Source organism: Phoenix dactylifera, chromosome 2, assembly GCF_051530095.1.
Source record: "Phoenix dactylifera cultivar Ajwa chromosome 2, Ajwa_hap1_PhDact_Kaust_v1.1, whole genome shotgun sequence".
In the NCBI taxonomy this organism is placed as follows: Eukaryota; Viridiplantae; Streptophyta; class Magnoliopsida; order Arecales; family Arecaceae; genus Phoenix; species Phoenix dactylifera.
In genome coordinates, this window is record NC_143191.1 from 46,571,751 (window position 1) to 46,591,408 (window position 19,658).

Below are 19,658 nucleotides of genomic sequence, written 5' to 3' on the forward strand. Positions count from 1 at the left end.
GCATTATTGTACTACAATATTCCATTTTGATCAATGAAACTGAAATGTTTGTTAATTATTGTGTCTATTCCCATGCACCTATTTGATGATAACAAAAAGGGGGAGAAGCAAGGAAAGAGAAATGAGTTGAGCAAGAAAAGAGAAATAAGTTGTCAAACAAGTTGAAAATTATAATAGGAAAGCATATACATTTAAGGGGGAGCAATTTGTAACAATGAAAATGATCAAATCTAAAATTTATATTGAATTTCAGAATTTGGCACATAGAATTTCAGAATTTGGCACATACCTTTCACACCTCGATACATAATCTGAAACTCATGCTTTATCTCAAATTTTTGAAGTTTCATCTTTAATGAAATATAAAAGAAAGGGGGAGTAATTCAAAAAGTCAAATTAGAAATATTTGGATGAAATAGGGGGAGACTTCACTCTCAAATTTGAAAAGCTGAAATTCAGCAACTTGAACCCTTTTAAAACTAATTTTAAGATAAGTATCAATAGGCTCATACTCTATATTTTGTAATCATCAAAAAGGGGGAGATTGAGGATGATAGTGGTATTTTGATGATTAATACAATAATCAAGAGTATGTTACAAGTTAATTCGATACTTCATTTATAAGTCTGTTACTCTCAGTATATTCGTATAATAAGATAAAGATGCATTTCATTGTTTATATGGATGAATCTAACCTTCAGTTGCAGCAAGTGTGGATTGAGTCGACCCCAAGGTTGATTGGGTCGACCCCGGCACATCAAGAAAGCATCTGGCACACTTCTGCAAAAATGGCACGGATGAACAGTAGTTGGGTCGACCCAAGGAAAGCATGAGTCGACCCAAACCTCAAGCCTCTCAAGCCTCAAGAAAGCAGTTCTCTGGAAACACTGAGAGGGTCGACCCAAGAGGAAGTTGAGTCGACCCAAACTTGAGTCGACCCAAACACTGAGAGGGTCGACCCAAAGGCAATGACATTCAAAATACGTTCTCTGGAAACCCTGAGAGGGTCGACCCAAGTGGAAGTTGAGTCGACCCAACTGAACCTTGAGTCGACCCAAAAAGATGTTGAGTCGACCCAAGTGAAGGAAGGCTGAATTGCAAGGTTCTGTGGTTCTGAGTGGGTCGACCTAAGGAAAGGTTGAGTCGACCCAAGTGAAAGTTGGGTCGACCCCAGTAAAAGTTGAGTCGACCCAAGCACGGGCAGAAGCATAACGGCTAGTTCTGCAGAAGTACTTTTTGACCTTCCAACAGTGAGTAACGGCTAGTTTTTGAATTCTAACCATTGGGGCTTGTCCAATGGATGAAGGAAACTATTTAAAGTGGCACTATTCATCAGAGAAAACATTCTTTTGCAAAATATCAAAGAGTACACAAGAAAGACAAGTGCCCTAATCTTTTTCATCCAAGTGCTTCATTCAAGAGTAAAAAGAAAGTGGTTGAGCATATTCAAAGAGTCATTAAGAGCTCCATCCACCCTTGAAGAGTGAAGCATCCTTGACAAAGAAGAGAGAAGTCTCATCAAGCGATAACTATTCTCTAAACTCTTCTTTGTAGATTATATTGTTATATTTGCTCATCTAGGAGCTTAAATCTTCTTACTTCTTTTATTAATCACCTTGTAAAGGTTTGTTGGTAAGCCCGCAAAACCAACGGTGTAGGTTGATTGGTGAACCCGTAAAACCAATTGTAAAAGTTCGTTGGTGAGCCCGGAAAACCAACATAGGTTCGTTGGTGAGCCCGTAAAACCAACATAGGTTTTTGGTGAACCCGAAAAACCAAAGTGTAAAGGTTTTTGGATTGTGAGCCCAGAAAACAATCCAACTGTAATCCGCGGGATTATAGTGAATTTCCAAGGGGTCGCTTGGGGAGTGGACGTAGGTGCTTAGGAGAGCACCGAACCACTATACTTCTTGTGTGTTTGTATTGTGCTTTGTTAAATTTCACTAACTCATCAATTGACATAAGTAATATAGTAAAAATAAAGAGAAACCAATTCACCCCCCCTCTTGGCTTGTCACCTTGGGCAACATTGGTTGAATGTATGTAAATGACAATGCAGACACTTAAGAAAGTACATTACGAAAAGATTGTGCATCAAGATAGGTAGCTTTTGGCCTTGAATCTTCTCTAGTGAAAGACTATCGGATATACTGGCTAAATAGTGAACATGATGTTTTGAACTATTCAGCTGATTAAGTAAATCAGATCGAATAGACTTCACATGGTCCCTTTTCTAACACAATTGGTTTTCATGATTGTGTTCATTTTGGCCCTGAACAACTTTTGATATTCATGAGTACTCTAGAGAATTCAACCTTATAAAAATTCTTATAGAAGTGGTCCCTTCACACTCATATAGGTGACTCTTATTAGAAATATGCTGCTTTATCCCACTTGGATTTCCAAGATATAAGAGTTCATTAAAAGCAAAGCTTACCCTTATAAACACTGCAGGCAGCACTAGTTAATTTTAGAAATGGGTTGGAGATTTTGTCTCCCTAGTACTTACGTTAAGCCACACATAATTCGGTTGTCCCTTTGAACTTAGATCTTGGGACTCCGGTCAGCTAGGTTGGGTTGTCATTATGATGACTCTTTAATTATAGGCTTTAATCATATTTTCTTTGTTATGCAATTTACTTGCTCTTTAGTTAAACCTTTAGTAAGCAGATCGGTGAGATTCTCTTTAGACTTTATGTAGTCTATGGATATAATTCCATTTGAGAGTAATTGCATTACGTTATTATGTCTTTGACGGATATGTCGAGACTTACCATTATACATATTACTCTGTGCCCTTCCTATTGCCGATTGGCTATCGCAATGTATACATATTGCTAGCACAGGTTTTGGCCATATTAGAATATCCTCTAGAAAATGACGAAGCCCTATGCTTCTTCTCCTGTTTTATCTAAAGTAATAAATTCAGACTCTATTGTGGATCTTGCAATACAAGTTTGCTTAGAGGATTTCCAAGACACGGCACCACCACCAAGTGTAAATACATAACCACTTGTGGATTTTGTATCTTTGGTACTAGATATCTAGGTTGCATCGCTGTGTCCCTCAAGTACAGCTGGATATCTTGTATAGTGCAAACCAAAGTTTAGAGTGTATCTCAAATATTTAAGCACTCTAATGATTGCCTTCCAATGATCAACTCTAGAATTACTCGTATATCTACTTAATTTGCTAACTGAATATGCTATATCGGGTCTAGTGCAGTTCATGACATACATTAGGCTACTAATTATATGAGAATATTCCACTTAAATGCACTATTCAGTATTTTTGGCTAAATAAAGATTTATGTAAACAGATATTCTAGCTACAATGTTATCTTCTTTGTTGAACTGTTCAAGTATTTTTCTCAATGTAGTGAGATTGAGAGAATACAAGTCCATCAGATGTTTTAGAAATCTTAATTCCTAATATAACATCTGCAATACCTAATTCCTTCATGTTAAACTTACTGGATAGCATTCTCTTAATAGTTTTAATGATTGCATTATTACTACCCAGAATGATCATATCATCCACATAGAGGCAAACAATGATATAGGCTTGGCCATCATTTTTGACATAAACATATTTATCATATATATTGTTTTTAAATTCATTTGTGATCATGTGTTTGTCAAAGTTTTCATGCCATTACTTCAGTGCTTGTTTTAATCTATACAGGAATTTAACGAGTTTGCATACTTTCTTCTCTTGTCCTAGAACAATGGTACCTTCAGGTTGTTCCATATAAATCTCCTCATTTAAATCACCATTTAGGAAAGCTGTTTTAACATCCATTTGATGTATTTCAAGATTATACAATACTGCAATAGCAATTTGCATACGAATGGATGTTATCCTCGTAATAGGCGAGTAGGTATCAAAATAATCAATAGCTTTCTTTTGGTTGTAACTCTTTGCTACAAGTCTAGTCTTGTATTTATCAATTGATCCATCAGCTTTCATTTTTCTCTTGAAAATTTATTTGCAACCCAACGGTTTACTTCCAGGTGGAAGATCTACCAATTCTCAGGTGTGATTTTGCATAATGGATTCAATTTCATTATTAACAGCTTCATTCCAAAAAAAAGCTTCAGGAGTGGACATCGCTTTCTTGAAGCTTTGAGGCTCATTTTCTAACAAATACATTAGAAAATCAGGACCAAATGACTTTGCAGTCTTTGCCCTCTTACTACGTCTAATTTTATTGCCTCTTTCTTTCTCTATGGACTCATAATCCATGTCACTAATCGCAGCATCATAAGTTCTTTTATAAGAACTTGTATTACTTGTATTTTTGCATGAAAAAACATTCTCAAAAAATGATGCATTTCTAGATTCAATAATTATATTGACATGTATTTCAGAAATATCAGATTTATGTGCAAGAAATCTATATGCTGTACTGTTATTTGCAAATTCAATAAATATGCAATCAACAGTTTTAGGTCCTATTTTGCTCTTTTGGGGAGTAGGAACTATTACCTTAACCAAACACCCATACACTTTTAAATATTTGTAGTCTTCTACCTTTCCATGCTTTATAAGGGGTTTTGTTTATTTTCTTGTGGGGTAACTTGTTGAGTATATAATTTGCAGAAAGCAAAGCTTCTCTCCATAAGTTTTGAGATAATCCTGAACATAACATTCATCATCTCTTTTAGAGTTCTATTCTTTCTTTCAGCAACACCATTTTGCTGAGGTGAATAAGACACAGTAGTTTAGTGAATAATGCCATGTTCTTGACAGAACTTATTAAGCGGTGCATTATATTCACCAGCTCTATTACTTCTAATTGCCTTAATCCTTTTGCTAAGTTGATTTTCAACTTCATCCTTGTATTCGACAAACATATCCAATGTCTCATCTTTACTTCTAAACAAATACACATAGCAATATCTTATGCAATCATCAATAAAAGTAATAAAATACTTTTTTCCTCCTCTAATTTGAATATTTTTCAAATCCATGTATCAATTCTAGAGGTTCAGTACTTGTTTTAATTAAATGAAAAGAAGATCTTGTTAATTTTGATTTTATATAAGTCGCACATTTATGACTAGTATCAATATCAAATTTAGGCAATAAGTCTATATTTACCAACCTACGCATAGTATCAAAGTTAACATGTTCGAATCTATCATGCCACACATTGGAAGACTCAACAATATAAGCAGAAAATAAATTCTTATTATTAATGGATGGTACAATAGTTATTACATTCATCTTAAAGAGCTCTTCGTTCATGTACCCTTTTTCTAAATAAATTCCACCCTTAGTGAGTCCAAATTTGTGAGACTTAAACCAACTTAAAGCTATTTTTGCTCAACAATGACCTAGACATGAGGTTCTTTCTAATATCAGGCACATGCAATACTTCGTTTAGAGTGAGTTCTTTTTCTAAAGTCATCTTCAATCTAACCTTGTCTTTGCCTTCAACTTTTAACATAGCAGAATTACCTATGAATAGTTTTTTTTACCACTAACTGTTTCATAGGAGGTGAATATGTTCTTGTCGGAATATATATGTCGAGCAGCCCTAGTGTCCACCCACCATGTCTTGGTATTGAAAACCAGATTTTCTTCAGATATGACAGCAAAAAAACTCAATTCTGCAACATTCGAAGCTAGCTTGTCCACCTCGGTTATATTAGCTTGTAGAGACTTCTTCTTGAATTTCTCTTGTGCCTTTCAGTGGTGACAATCCTTAGCACGATGCACTATAGGAAAATTCATCTTTTTCGGTGCTTATTACAACCTTTAGCGATGCTTTTAAGTGTCGGCTAAAGTTCTGGCGATGCTAATCAAAGCGTCGCCGATACCGGAGTGGCAAATTTTTTTGCGGATGCTAAAGCGTCGGCAAAAACAAGGATTTGCCAACGCTTTATAAGCGTCCGCGAATACCAAACGGATAAATTCCGGACGTTTTTCCTCATGGTTTTTGCCAACGCTTTAAAGCATCGGTATTTGTCGATGCTTTAAGGCATCGGCAAATTCCTATTTTTGTCGACGCTTTTATGTTGCGTCGGCAAAAAGCTAACTTTCACCGACGCTTTAAAGCGTCGGCATAGCCGTGCCGGGCATGCCACGACGGTTTTTACCGATGCTTAAAAGCAACAAAATTTGTAATTATGTTTTTTTAAAAAATTAAAATACAAATGCATATATCATAAAACACACATTATACAATATGAACCAAACATTCATATTATATTGACATTAACACAAACATTCAGTTCATCTGAAATATTTATATTGTCATATTTGATTAAATTTAAATAAAAAGTTTAGAATTACAATGTACTTTGAAAAATATAAAAAACATATATATATATATATATATATCAAACTCCATAAAAAACAATCTACAAAGCATCAGGGACGGGATTCAGCTCCATCATCATCATCTCTGCGAGCGTTTGAAGTATCATAAATCTAAAAAAAAAGAGAAACCTTAGAAGTTAGGAATAATGTGATACATTAACTCATACATCATAATTGATAATATGTAAAGTATTCAAATATATATAGTTATTTACCTGAAAAGGGAGAAATCGTTGTAACAAAGATGAAATATTCGTTAGCTGAGACTGCAAATTTTTTTAGTTCTGCTTTAGCTCTTCAATAGTTGCTTGAAGATGACGAACTTCTACAGTGTTACTACCTTCTCTAGCATTTTTTGTATACATGCCCACTGCAGACAACTGAGTGGGGGGAACTCCAATGCCGTAACCCCTCATTTGACCATAACGATTTGGGCCCATCAATTCAATGAGCACTTGAGCTTCGATATGACTGGTCGCGTCAGATGATAATGACTCCCCGACGCGCTCTGAAATAAGATTTATTGCCCTGTCCTATATCTCTCAAAAGAAAAGTCAAATTAATGTATGCCAATCATTGCACAAGTCAAAGATGAATACATACAACTATATCTCTTGACTCCTCTCGAACAAAGTTGTCATCTTGGTGGGTGTGAGTCATCTTATAAAACTCCACCTTACTAGGCTCCCTTCCATTATCATCCATCTACAATAAAAAATATATTTCAAAAGTATACATGCTATATGATAGAACAATTTAAGATAAATTTAAAGAGTTTCAAAAAAACTTGCGAATTCAGCTCTATGCCTCGCATAACTCCTCGAGCCTGAAGTGTGAGGAACAGTCTGCGATGCTCGAGCAGCTCTACCAATGTTGGAATATGTCTTCCCCAAAAAATAGTAAACCATGTAACATATACAATGTATAAATTTTTAATCTATAATAATAGTAAATACAATGTAAGGTATTGAAGAAATATATATAATCTGAGCTTTCTCGGAAAACTAGTAGTGGATAAGCTTCCTCCACTGATAAGAGATTACATCTGGAGGACAAACACGTGCCACCTCCTCTTCATTCATGCCCTCGTGCCTCCAGTCCACCTTTAGCTTCGCCTTATATTCTTTCCATTTGCGGTTGACGGACTTCAGCACCCAATCATGGCTATTTGCATGAAGGACAAACTTTTTCTACACCAAAGTCAAGAATGTTATTACAATGTTAAATCAAAAAATAAAATTGTGATAGTAAACAAATTCAATTCTTTACCTAAATAACTCTAAGAAGCTCAACCTTATATGAAGGAAGCATTTCATTCCATTTCGTATAGTTGAGCGGACACAACTGACTCTTCCGCGCAACCGATCCTAGAAAAATCGATAAAATGCTTGCAGCCTTCTTGATGGGCTGCCCCTGTTTGTTGCAATGGACGACGATCTTCTCATCCTCACGTAGGGTCCATACATCCCGTGCTCGATTGGGCCCTCATGTTCTCCTCACTCTCTCCAGTCCATCGATAAAATAATAAGTCCATTAAAGGCAAATAATTTAAAATAATTAGATTGTAAGATAAATTAATATATAAATTGTAAATCAAATTATCCTGGATGTCTACGTCATCCGTGGCTAGACAATCTGCAGGTGGTGCGTGCTTAGACTAGGACTCATGCTGAGTATGTGACTCGTACTACTGGAGCTCATCGGGCTGTTGGGACCGCAGGGAATGATCAGAAGAAGATCCCACGGATGTGTGCTGAAACTCAATATCTCTGAAATATTTTTCTTGCGGCATGTTGTTACCTAGTATGCACAAAAAAGAATCAATATTAGTTTATTAATAAAAGTATAGAAATAATTTAAGAATTGCTAATTAATTAATATATAGAAGTAATATTTTTTTTACCATTAAGAAACTATATTGTCTCATCAACATCCATCCTAACCAAACTAGTAGAATTCAGTTCATCAATTGGCGCAACATTAAAAGGCATACACTGAGTATAAGTCTCATCATCCTTCTCTTCTAACCCTTTTTCCATATCATACAAGTTTCTAGATTTAGTCTTAATAACAACAGACCGATCTTTATCTTTCGAGTTTTGCACAAAGAACATTTGTTGATCTTGAGATGAAAAAACAAATGGGTCATCTTTCAATAGCACACTAGTATGTATCAACTTTGAAAAATTTACTAATGTGAAACCATTTATATCTTTCCTCAAACCTGTAGATGAGTTTATATCCACCCAATCATATCGAAATAATACTACCTTAAAGTTTCCTTAATAATCCAACTCATAAACATCTGTTAGGGCACCATAATAAGTTTTTCTGTCCGCCTCAACCATAACCCCACTGTTTTGGATTTTTCTACATTTCTCATGGTTTTTAGTATGAAATTTAAAACCATTTATAACGAACCCATTATATCTGTTGATAATATTATTTGAAACTCGAGCAAGGACTATTAATTCATTAGAATAATTTCTCTCCATCATCGTCGGTACCTAAAAAAAATAATAGAAGTAATAATTAATTTTTCAAAGTTTCGATCGTAGAATATACCTAATCACCTAATATATTCAACGTCTAACCTGTTTGAATAGCCATTCAGGAAATAACTCAACCAACCATCTTTGCTCAATCCTTGGGGTAGGATGAATGTTATTGTTGACGCTTCACTGAGCCATTAAAAATTTTCTGCACGAGCAAAAATTAATTTTTTTTGAATATTATATCAGAGTGGACAGTAAATTATGATTTCTTATAACTTTACTGACCTGCGATATTCGGATATTAATTCACTGTGAAGTAAGACATAGCGATGTGCATGTGCCAATAATTTGTGATGAACTACAATACTTTCAGCTTTTCCCAAAAATCTTCCACCAGATGAGAACTTATACTCCTCTGCATTCTATACAATATCGTAATTCCTTTGTGGTTGATTGAAAGCAGTTTTAACACATTCAAGATATCTCGAGCAAAATGTCAAATACTCATCAGCAATATATTCCTCAGCAATCGATCCCTCGGAATAGGCTCGATTGCGTACATATTCCTTTAAGCGCACAAAATACCTTCAACAATAAATTGTAATGCTCAATATCAACATCGAAAAGATAATATAATACATCCATATTAATAATAAATATGGACATTCGAGTTTAAGAAAATCACCTCTCAATAGAATACATCCATCGGTAGTAAACCGGTCTACCAAGTTTAGCTTTCCCAACGAAGTGTATGAGTAGATGAACCATAATAGTAAAAAAACCCAGGAGGAAAGATCTTCCCAATATGGCATAGTGTAAGTGCAACATTAGACTCTAATTGATCAAGCTCCTTCGGATCAAGAACTTTGGAACATAATGCCTTAAAAAAGGATGATAACTGAGACACAATTGCAAGAACTTGTTTCTGCGTCGACGATCTTAAATCCAATGAAAAAATATATTGTATCAAAATATGGCCATCGTGACTTTTATGATTTGAAAGTTTTTGCTCTTTAAGATTAACGCATCTTGAAATGTTCGATGCATACTCATCTGGAACCTTCATATTTTTCAAAACCATTAGAAAAAGATCTTTCTCTTGTGTAGACATTGTGTAACATGCAGGAGGTATAAAATATTTATCATTGGTTTGTTCTTTCGGATGAAGCTCTTGTCTTATGCCCATGTCTTTCAAATCAAGATGTGCTTTCAAGTTGTTTTTGGTCTTTCCTTCAAGATTTAACATTGTTCCAATCAAGTTATCACAAATATTCTTTTCTATATGCATGACATCAAGATTATGTCGAAGAAGATTAGACTCCCAATAAGATAAATAAAAAAATGCTCCTTTTTTTCATAACTACTTATGTAGATACCGAGTTTGTGCCATCGTCATTTTTCTGTCCATAAACGTTGTCATCGTTCTCGAAGTTGTTAGCGTCCTCAAAAACATGTGTCATTGAGCTGCCGACATCCCCCTTTTCCCGCTTCTTTGAACTGTTGGAGACCTTACCGGATATATAGTTAGTGCCATGAGTTTGTTTAAGAACTTCAGTTCCAGTTGGTGAAATAGGAGCAGATCGCAACTCTATGGTACCATCAAACTGATTATTCTGATGTCGAAATGGCTGGTTTGCTTTAACCATTGACGATGACCCATATAACAGAACTTTTCTCCATATTTTAATCAATATGAATGAGTTGAATCTCCACAAGAAGGGCATGCAATATGCCCCTTAGTGCTCCAACCAGATAAATTAGCATATGCAGGAAAATCATTGATTGTTCAGATAAGAGTTGCACGCAATTTGAATGTTCGGCTAGTGAATGCATCAAATGCATCCATACCCTGCCATAACTTTTTCAATTCATCTATTAAAGGCTGCAGAAAAATATCTATATCATTACCTGGGCCCTTATCACCGAAAATAACCATTGACAGAATGAGTGAAGACTGTTTCATACACATCCATGGTGGCAAATTATATGGAACCAAAATAACTAGCCAAGTGCTGTATGTAGAATTCATCGTTCGAAATGGATTAAATCCATCAGTAGCCAAACCCAGCCTAACACTACGAACATCAGAAGCAAATTCGTGATGCCTATCATCAAATACTTTTCATGCTAAACTATCTGCTGGATGTCTTAATATTCCATCCTTTGTACGGCCTTCATCATACCATCTCATCAAGGAAGCCGTCTTTGATGATGCATACATTCTTTTCAATCTAGGTATGAGAGGAAAATACCTTAAAACTTTAGCCGAAATTTTTTTAGACTGTGCAGCATCCACTTTATTTGACAAATTATGCTCGTCTTCATTTTATTTTTTCTATCGTGAAGATCCACATGTTCGGCACGAATTTTCGTTAATATTTTCACCACGGTATAAGATACAGTCATTTGGACAACTGTGTATCTTCTCATATCCAAGATTCAAGTCTTTTACTAGTTTTTTGGCTTCATAAAAAGATGATGGCAAAATAACACCTTCTGAAAATGCATCTTTTAATAATTGAAGAAGCATAGTAAAAGACTTGCTAGACCATCCATTCAAATATTTCAAATGAAATAAATGCACCATAAAAAAATCTTTGTAAAATTCTTACAATCCGGATATAGTTCTTGATCACAATCTTTCAGCAAGTTATGATACCGAGTTGTGTTATCTTCAGAGTCTATAGGTTCCTCAACATGTATAGATTCAATAACAATATGCTCATCACCTATTGGAGCTCTTTTTTGCTCTCCACTGAAATTTGTTAAATTTCTAATATTATGTTCAAAAGCATCTTTGAGTAAGCCGCTCATATCATCTTCTACAATAGAATTTCTGTCCGTGTTACTAGATCCAATACTAGCAGTGTGTTCCATAATTAAGGATTGGTTAGATGAAGACAATAATTTAGACTTTCCATGAAATATCCATTTTGTATAATCCTTCAGAAAACTATTCCATACCAAATGATTTTCAACAGTTTTTGGAGCGATAGCAAAACAATTTATACATTTTTGACATGGACAAAAATATTTCCATTCATTTCAGATTTCTCAAAAACAAATTTAACGAAATTCTGAACTCCATTCAAATATTCGGCACTAGATCTCGACTTATTTGTCCAACTTTTGTCCATTCTATTAAAATACTGATTGAACTGCAACTAATATAAAGAAAATAATAAACAAAATTAGGGTATGAATCAACAATACATACTCATTGATCTATATCGGATCCAAATGTTTGTAACTAGAAAAAATAGATGAATGCTACTGCAACCTTTGACACCATAATACAGATATAGATATGGTTAGAGTCATTTAAACCTCAAGAAGAGGATCCTACATGGAACCCATAACTAAAGTTATCATGTGCCTCATGCCTGTGGTTGCGTAAAAACCAAGCTGTACATAAACAGCCTGGGTTCAACTTGAAAGAAAGCAATTGAGCTCATCTAATTAGGAAAGGAATCAAGCTCAGACTTCATTTTAAAGCTCGACTTAAAGTCCACGAGCACCTCTGTGTGTGTGTGTGTGATAGCTTTCCATAGTTCTGGTGCTTAAAACAATGCATTAGTTTGATAACCGCCTCTCAACCAGGCTAGATCGTCTTGGGTTTTCACTCTAGGGCATAGGCTTCTTCGCTAGATACTATCTTTTGTGAACGGGTTGTTGCTTTGCTGATTTTATGGTATCTAGCTGGTTGACCTTTTTCTGGTTTCTTGCTCCTAGAACCTGTTCTTCATTTCATCTTCTATATGAGAAGGAACTGGATATGCTTTCCCATCCCTTCTACTTTGTAGAAGGCCAGGCTTCAATCCTGGAATTATCTCAGGTGGGCTACACCCTGAGTTTCCAATGCAACAAGACAATTAAAATTCCAATTTCCATCCTGTATCTGATAATAACTCTACCAAATTGTAAGTCATAGGGTAACACTCATCCAAACAATAACCTATTAACAGGTAATCTAAAGTGTAGAATTAGATCCAGAAATCATCGAAGAACGCCTGAACAAGCATCACACTGTAGCTTTTCACAATCCTCAAATATGATTACTTTTGAGCATGCAATTAAGCATGGAGAGAAAGAGAGAGGAGGGGGATGGGGCAATACCTCTTTCTCAGGCGGAGGTGGTTGGCTGGTCGGTGCAGCAGAGGAGGGAGGAGAGGATGTCGTTCGGCGTCGGAGAGGAGGGGAATGGGTCGGTACCTCTTCATCAGGCGGAAGGGGATGGGGTCCGTCGGTCGGCACCGCAGAGGAGCTAGGGAGGAGGAGAGGATCGAGGTTGTGCCGCAAAGGAGGAGGAGGAGAGGAGATCACTTGGCGCCGGAAAGGAGATCTCTCGGCGCCGGAGAGGAGGGAGGAGGAGGGGACAAGAGTCGGCGCCGGAGAGGAGGGAGGAGGAGGGGACAAGGGTCGGCTAGCTATTAGGGCTTGATATCGATCGAGGATGGAGGAGAAGGGGCGCGGCCGCTGATTTTGTTAGGAATTGGGTTTTCGTTCGCGTCGTCTTAGGCGAAGAATACGACGCTAATTAGCGTCGTATCTTGCCGACGCTTTTTACAAGCATCGGCTATTTTTGGTGCCAGACCGACATTTGCCGATGCTTGTAGAAAATGTTGGTAAAAAAAAAGGTCGGTAAAACCCAATTTTTCTGTAGTGATGGCTGGATTTGTTACACACATAGCAATTTTCCTAGAACCTCTTTCCATTGCCACTCTTGGTGTCTTGTTGATCATTATTCTTTCTCTTCTTTTTATTAGTCTTTTGTATCCCTCTTCCACCACATGAGCCTTGGACTCCATGGAATGGTCTCCATCCTTTTTCTCAGAATTTCGGTTGTCTTCCTCAATTCTCAATCTAATAATTAAGTCTTCAAGTTTCATCTCCTTGCGCTTATGCTTGAGATAATTTTTGAAATCCTTCCAAAGTGGTGGTAATTTTTTAATAATTACAGCCACTTGAAAAGACTCACTTAGTACTATCCTTTCAGTATGAATATCATGGATGATTACTTGGAGATCTTGAACTTGGCTTATAACATCCTTGGAGTCGATTATCTTGTAGTCTAGGAATTTGCCCACAATGAACTTTTTTGTTCCAGCATCTTCCGTTTTGTACTTCTTGTCCAAGGATTCCCATAGTTCCTTTGCCGACTTGAGAGGAATATACACATTATATAATGTGTTGTAAAATCTATTGAGAATGTAGTTCTTACATAGAAAGTCAGAATGCTTCCATGCTTCTACAGCAGTCATAGTTTGAGCATTCTCTTCACCCTCAGTAAGAATAGGAGCCTCTTCATGAAGAACCTTAATAAGATTCAACGTAGTGAGACAGAACAACATTTTTTGTTGCCATCTCTTGAAATCGTTCCCATTGAACTTTTCGGGCTTCTCTCTATGGCTCACATATGAGGCAATAGGAATGGCGGTAGGCACCACATTGCTACAACTTGAAGCCATCTCAAATTACTAAATAAATCAACAATCTCTAATTGGAATGAGTAATATCAAAATTTAGTTTGTCAAGTAAATGCAAATCAACAACGAACAAATTTTGCAAACAAAATTATAAAGTGTATAAATAAAACTATTTGGAATAAATAAATAAACACAAAATCACAATATATACAATTTAAAAAATAGAAAACTGTCTTAAGATTGTTAGTTTGTGTATTATGAATTTGTAAAATAAAGTGGCATTTGATTTTCGGCTGCATCGATTTCATGTGGGATGTGGCACTGCTGATAGTTGGACAGCCTATATATTCACAATTAAGTGGCATTTGGTTTCATGTGACCTAGCTAACCGAACTACATGGAACAATCTAATTAAATGAGGCAACCAATCTAGATTCAGACAGCTCTCTCTACCCTGATTTCAGACAGCTCTTCAAATGCCTCGGCCTGTGGCGATCTAATCCGTGGACTGCCCGGCTCCATAGAGGACATTCCTTCATCTGGTGAGGCAAAGTTTAAGTCGGAATGGTTGGAGATGCTCATGGGACTCTGTGAACCATCAAAACAAGGCAAGATTACAGCGCCCTGAGCATCCCCGTTTTGTTGGAGTTCCCCATTGTTTGGAAGGACTTCATCTTTCTTCTTGAAAGTAGGGGAAGTGAGATCCATGCTGTCGTAGTACTTGGCCAACGCTACTATTTTTCTCCAGAGGGAACTCTCAGATGTAGTGGTTCCTTTCCAGTTCTTGTAGAGGAACATGGCAAAGAAGACCAACAATGCAAGCAGCGAGACGGCTCCAGTGATGAGAAACAGGCCTCCAAAGCTCTGGAAGTCGAGACTCGCGGGGCTGACGCTACCGCTCTGGCTTGGGGAAGCTGACTGATCCCCAAACCACTTCTTTTCGATCCCTGTCATTATATCCCCTTCCGTCACACTCAAGACGGCCCTTGAGACATCAGGCACCAGAGGAGAATGTTTCGGAAAAACCTGCGAAAGATAAAATTCAGATTTTTCATCTCAAATTCCAATGTTGGAATCATGAAACATGCTTTTTCCTCTCAGGGTTGTAACATGTTTGTCATACTTTAGCTCAGAGAGCTAAAGCTAATATCAGACCATTTGCTCACATTTCAGTGAAGTATTTTGCGGAACAAGAATTATGAACGGTTTTAGAGGAGAAAGTATGGCAAATGATACAAGAAGGTGCGATGCATGGTAAGCCCTGCTCTGTGAGGAGCATGTCTCATCATGAAGATATGTGATGGTTATGTGATTATCTGATAGCAATGCGAATCCATGGAAAAAGGTAGGAGAAATGGAACTTACGAAGCCAAACCCGTCAGCCTTGTAGGTTGGTCCAACCATAGTGTAGTCTGCGCCATGTTTTGATAGGAAAAGCTTCAGGCAGGGAATCTCATCAAAGATAGCTGCAACCCCTCCATGAGCACTCCCATTTTTCAAAGCCTGAGCATACTGGTCAACTGTACTGTAGTTCTTTAGCTTGTTCTCGCCGAAGTTCATTCCCTTCAGCATCTCCGACACGAACGATCCGTCTTGGTACCCAATATATTCTCCATTCTTTAGCAGCTCGTTCACGTCAGTTACCGTTGGCTGGAGCTGTTGCACGGTCAGCATCGAAGTCAGGCTCGCCGTGTAGCTCGATGTCAATATGAGCACCACAAACACCCAAATGATCACCGCGAACCTCGATAGATTGCTCTCCAGCTTCTCCCCTGGAAAATTTGTCCAAATCCAATGGAAGTTAGCCGAAGATCGATGTACGTACTAATAATCTCCTACGATAGATAGAAGCATGAGAATCGATCACCGAACTGTGGGCGAAGACGAGGGTGGAGAAGGCGAAGTAGAAGATGAGTCCAAGCTGCTGGGTCGGCGTTCCCCGGAACTGCTTGTTGATCCGGTGCTCGATCACCCACACAACAAACCCGGTGAAGAAGAAGAAGGACAGGCTTCCGAGCCAGAGATCGGTGGTCAATGGCTTCAAGAAGATCCAAATGTTCTTGCTCTTGTCCTCCTTCACCGGCACGATCATCGACACCCCGGACTCGGTGTACGGCAGAGTGAAATCCACGTACAATGACCGGTTGAATAGGATCGTCACGTCCCCCACCACGGCATCAAATTTCTGCATCCCATTTATAGGATCAATGAAGAAACCCGAATATCAAATTAACGGTGTTACTTGAGATTTAAAGTGTTCTTCTGCTGACCTTATCGTAGACCTGGTACACGAAATTGTCGTAAGACTCGTAGTCGTAGGGTACGTACTCGTAGGGAACAGCATACGGCAGCGCTTGCATGACGGCCTCGAAGACGTCGATGCAGTATCCGGTGACGGTCACTTCGTTGGTGGACGGATTCCGAGACACGTTCACGAACTCGTTGAACCCCTGCTTCACGGGCACGCCAATTTGGAGCTTCTTTCCGTTCGTCGGAATCTGCCACCCTTTGGGCACCGTCGTCGAGTTCCCCGGCCAGATGACGGGCTTTAACCCCGTCCGATCCTTCGAACTTAACGGTGACCGGGATATCCCGGACACCGGATTCCAGAATCCGATCTCCCTCCCCGCTTTCCCGTTCACATTCACAATTTCGAAGGCGGACAACTGCAATTGCCCGTCGCTTAGCCGGAATTCGCCGGCTAGGCCGTGGAATCGGGTCTTGGAGATAGCCTCTAAAAGTTTCGGCCCGGTCTGGGACTCGCCGAGCTTGCCCAGGTCGGAATAATTCCCAATTTGCGATGGCCTCTGCTGGAATACGAGACTCGGGGCGCCCACTTTCTCCACCGCCATCGCCAGCGCCCAAGCGGCGTCGTAGGCCCACAACTGGAACACGGTCGGGTCCGTCGGTTCGACGGTGGGATTCTCTCGACGGAATCTCGCCTTAAATCTGGCCGTGAAATTGATGATCTCCTTCGATCTGGGAACGTACGGCCGCACCCCGATCACGCCCTGCATCGAATCGATGACCGTCGGGTCGAGCAGATCCAGGAGATCGGTGATCCCGTCGGTGGTGATCCAGGCGTAGTCGTCGGTCATCATGCCGAGTTGCTCGGCCCGTTGGAAGAGTCGGGAGCCGAGGACCCGCGTCATGTGGACCACGAAGACGCGGGTCTGCATGGTCATGAGCTTGTAGAGCTCTTCGTCGAGCTGGTCGTCGGAGGCGGAGGGGGAGATGACGCTGCGGTAGGGGACGCGGGCCTCGACGTCTTGGAGGGCGTCGGTGAGGGAGGGGATGATGCCGGCGCCGTAGTCGGAGTCCTTGTAGATGGGGACCAACTCCCGCCATCCGAAGTGTTGTACGATGGCGGCGATGGCGCCCGCCTGGGAGGAGTCGTTGAAGGTGGCGCGCACGAAATAAGGGGTCCGGGCAGAGGAGAGGGATGGGCTGGTGGCGGAGAAGGAGAGGATGGGGATCTGCGTCTTGCTGCCGAGGTTGGCGACGAATTCTGCCTGCGATGAGGTCTGGGGGCCGATGATCGCTTGGACTTGGACGTTCTTCAGCAGGTCCACCGCTGCAGCGATGAAAAGGACAATGAGTTAATTTTCTCTTTTCCTATCTTCTTGTTCGTTTCTTTTCTTGGGTTAGACCAAGTTGCAGCGTTTGTGGCGTGTGGGCTAGGTTTGATCTCAGACTAAGACTGGACCATGAATACTACTTATTAGTCTCACCAGTTGTGTTCTAATACTCTAGATTCCGGGACGACGTTTTTGTTTCTAGAGCTCCGACCTTTCATGTTGATTGCTTCGTACCTAGCAATTGCTTCTCCTTACTTTGACAAGTCAAAGCTACAAAATACCTATCCAGATCCATTTTCGTAATTGAATCCATCAAGATATTGACAGAAACTCAAGCATTCAGTTAATATCCGTATCTATATCTATATTCGTTAAAAAAAAATAGATATAAATATTGATTGATAACTTTCCAATCTATATCCGAATATTTCATTCTATTTATAATCTTATTTAATTTTATATATCACTCATATAATTTTTTTAAAAAAAATTTATAACCACATTAACACGTTGTTAACTTGATTTATTATCTACTTAATAATATTTTTGATTTTATGATCATAAACTTAATCATCGGACTTATATCTATATTTATATTTATACTTCTAAAATTCAATTTGTATTTATATTTGTTTAAAACAAATATGAATATGAATTCTTGCTTCGACTAGTATTTGTATCCATATTCATATTTGCCAAACAATATACTGATATGCAATCCGTATTCAATTTGGTGCCCAACCCAGATGCATGCCCATGTCAGTAGGCATTTAAATAAGTCCAACCAGTTGGACTGGCCTGAAAGTATTGACTTCGCTCCATGCCAACCTTTCTTTTGTCATATTTTAGAGGCTCAATATTTTGGGAAGAACGTGAGGAAGAAATGTGGAACATCCTAGCCAATGGAAGAAATCGTAGCGGCAGAATTTAGAAATTATCTTCTCAAAATATATAAAGAGAGGATACCTGCAGAGGCCGCCCCAACGTCATCTTGGTTTGAGTCTCTGGTATGCAGAATTATCCTGGTTCTGTAGTTACGATGGGCAGCATAGAAATCATCGATCGCCATGGAGATGCTGGTCCGGGACCTCTTCCCCTCTATACTCCCAAGATCAAGAATTACACCAACATCAACCGATATCGTCAGATTCTGAGCCAAAACCACCCCGGCTCGGTCGCTCACAAAGATAGAGAAGATAACCAAAAAGGAAGATGCAGCGAGAAGAACGTGGGTTGGCCTCTCCATCTAGACCTGAAGCCTCTGCAATCTAACTCATGAATAATCCTTCCTCTTTGTAGCAGGTTTAAAGGACCAGAGACTAGGAGAAGAAAGAAACGAAGGCATAGCTTGAGATGGAATCACACGGGCCTTGGAATCTTATAGCCTTGGAATCACACGGGCCTCGGTTTGTCTCTCTCTGGAAATTATGTAAGACTACGCCAGAAACTAATGTTTTAATAAAGGGATTTCCCACCCTCCCAAGGACTCTACTATTACAAAAAATTCTTGTTGACTAGTTTTATAAGAACCGGTCCAATAACTTCAGCAAGTTGTTGAAGGGGATTTTCTAGCTCCTTCGTCGCCCGGCATTCCGAAATTTTTTTCCGAACATCAATAGAAGATATTTTCTCTTCTTTGTATTCATTACTTTCTCGTGATTTGGTAGGATGTACTCACGTTAGAGCTATATAAATTACCATTTTTATCCAAAAAAAAATAGATTTGAAGCAACACTACACCCAGCTTTATTTGTTTATTTGTAAATAATTGGCTTTCACTCCAGAGGGCCCACGTGGATGGTTGTTGCCTCCGCTTCTTGTTATGTGGAGTA

General features: G+C 38.8%; 1 protein-coding gene across 1 annotated transcript; it reads right to left on the bottom strand.

Moving 5' to 3' along the window:
* Positions 1–14,598: 14,598 nt before the first annotated feature.
* LOC120107020 (glutamate receptor 2.9-like) lies at positions 14,599–19,194 on the bottom strand. The gene is made up of 5 exons (XM_089929098.1): positions 18,793–19,194; positions 16,519–17,822; positions 16,121–16,433; positions 15,614–16,020; positions 14,599–15,274 (listed from the first exon to the last, which is right to left on the bottom strand). The coding sequence occupies exons 1-5, from the start codon at positions 19,070–19,072 to the stop codon at positions 14,684–14,686; spliced, it is 2,895 nt and encodes a 964-aa protein (XP_089785224.1). The 5' UTR covers positions 19,073–19,194; the 3' UTR covers positions 14,599–14,683.
* Between the last annotated feature and the right edge of the window lie 464 nt (positions 19,195–19,658).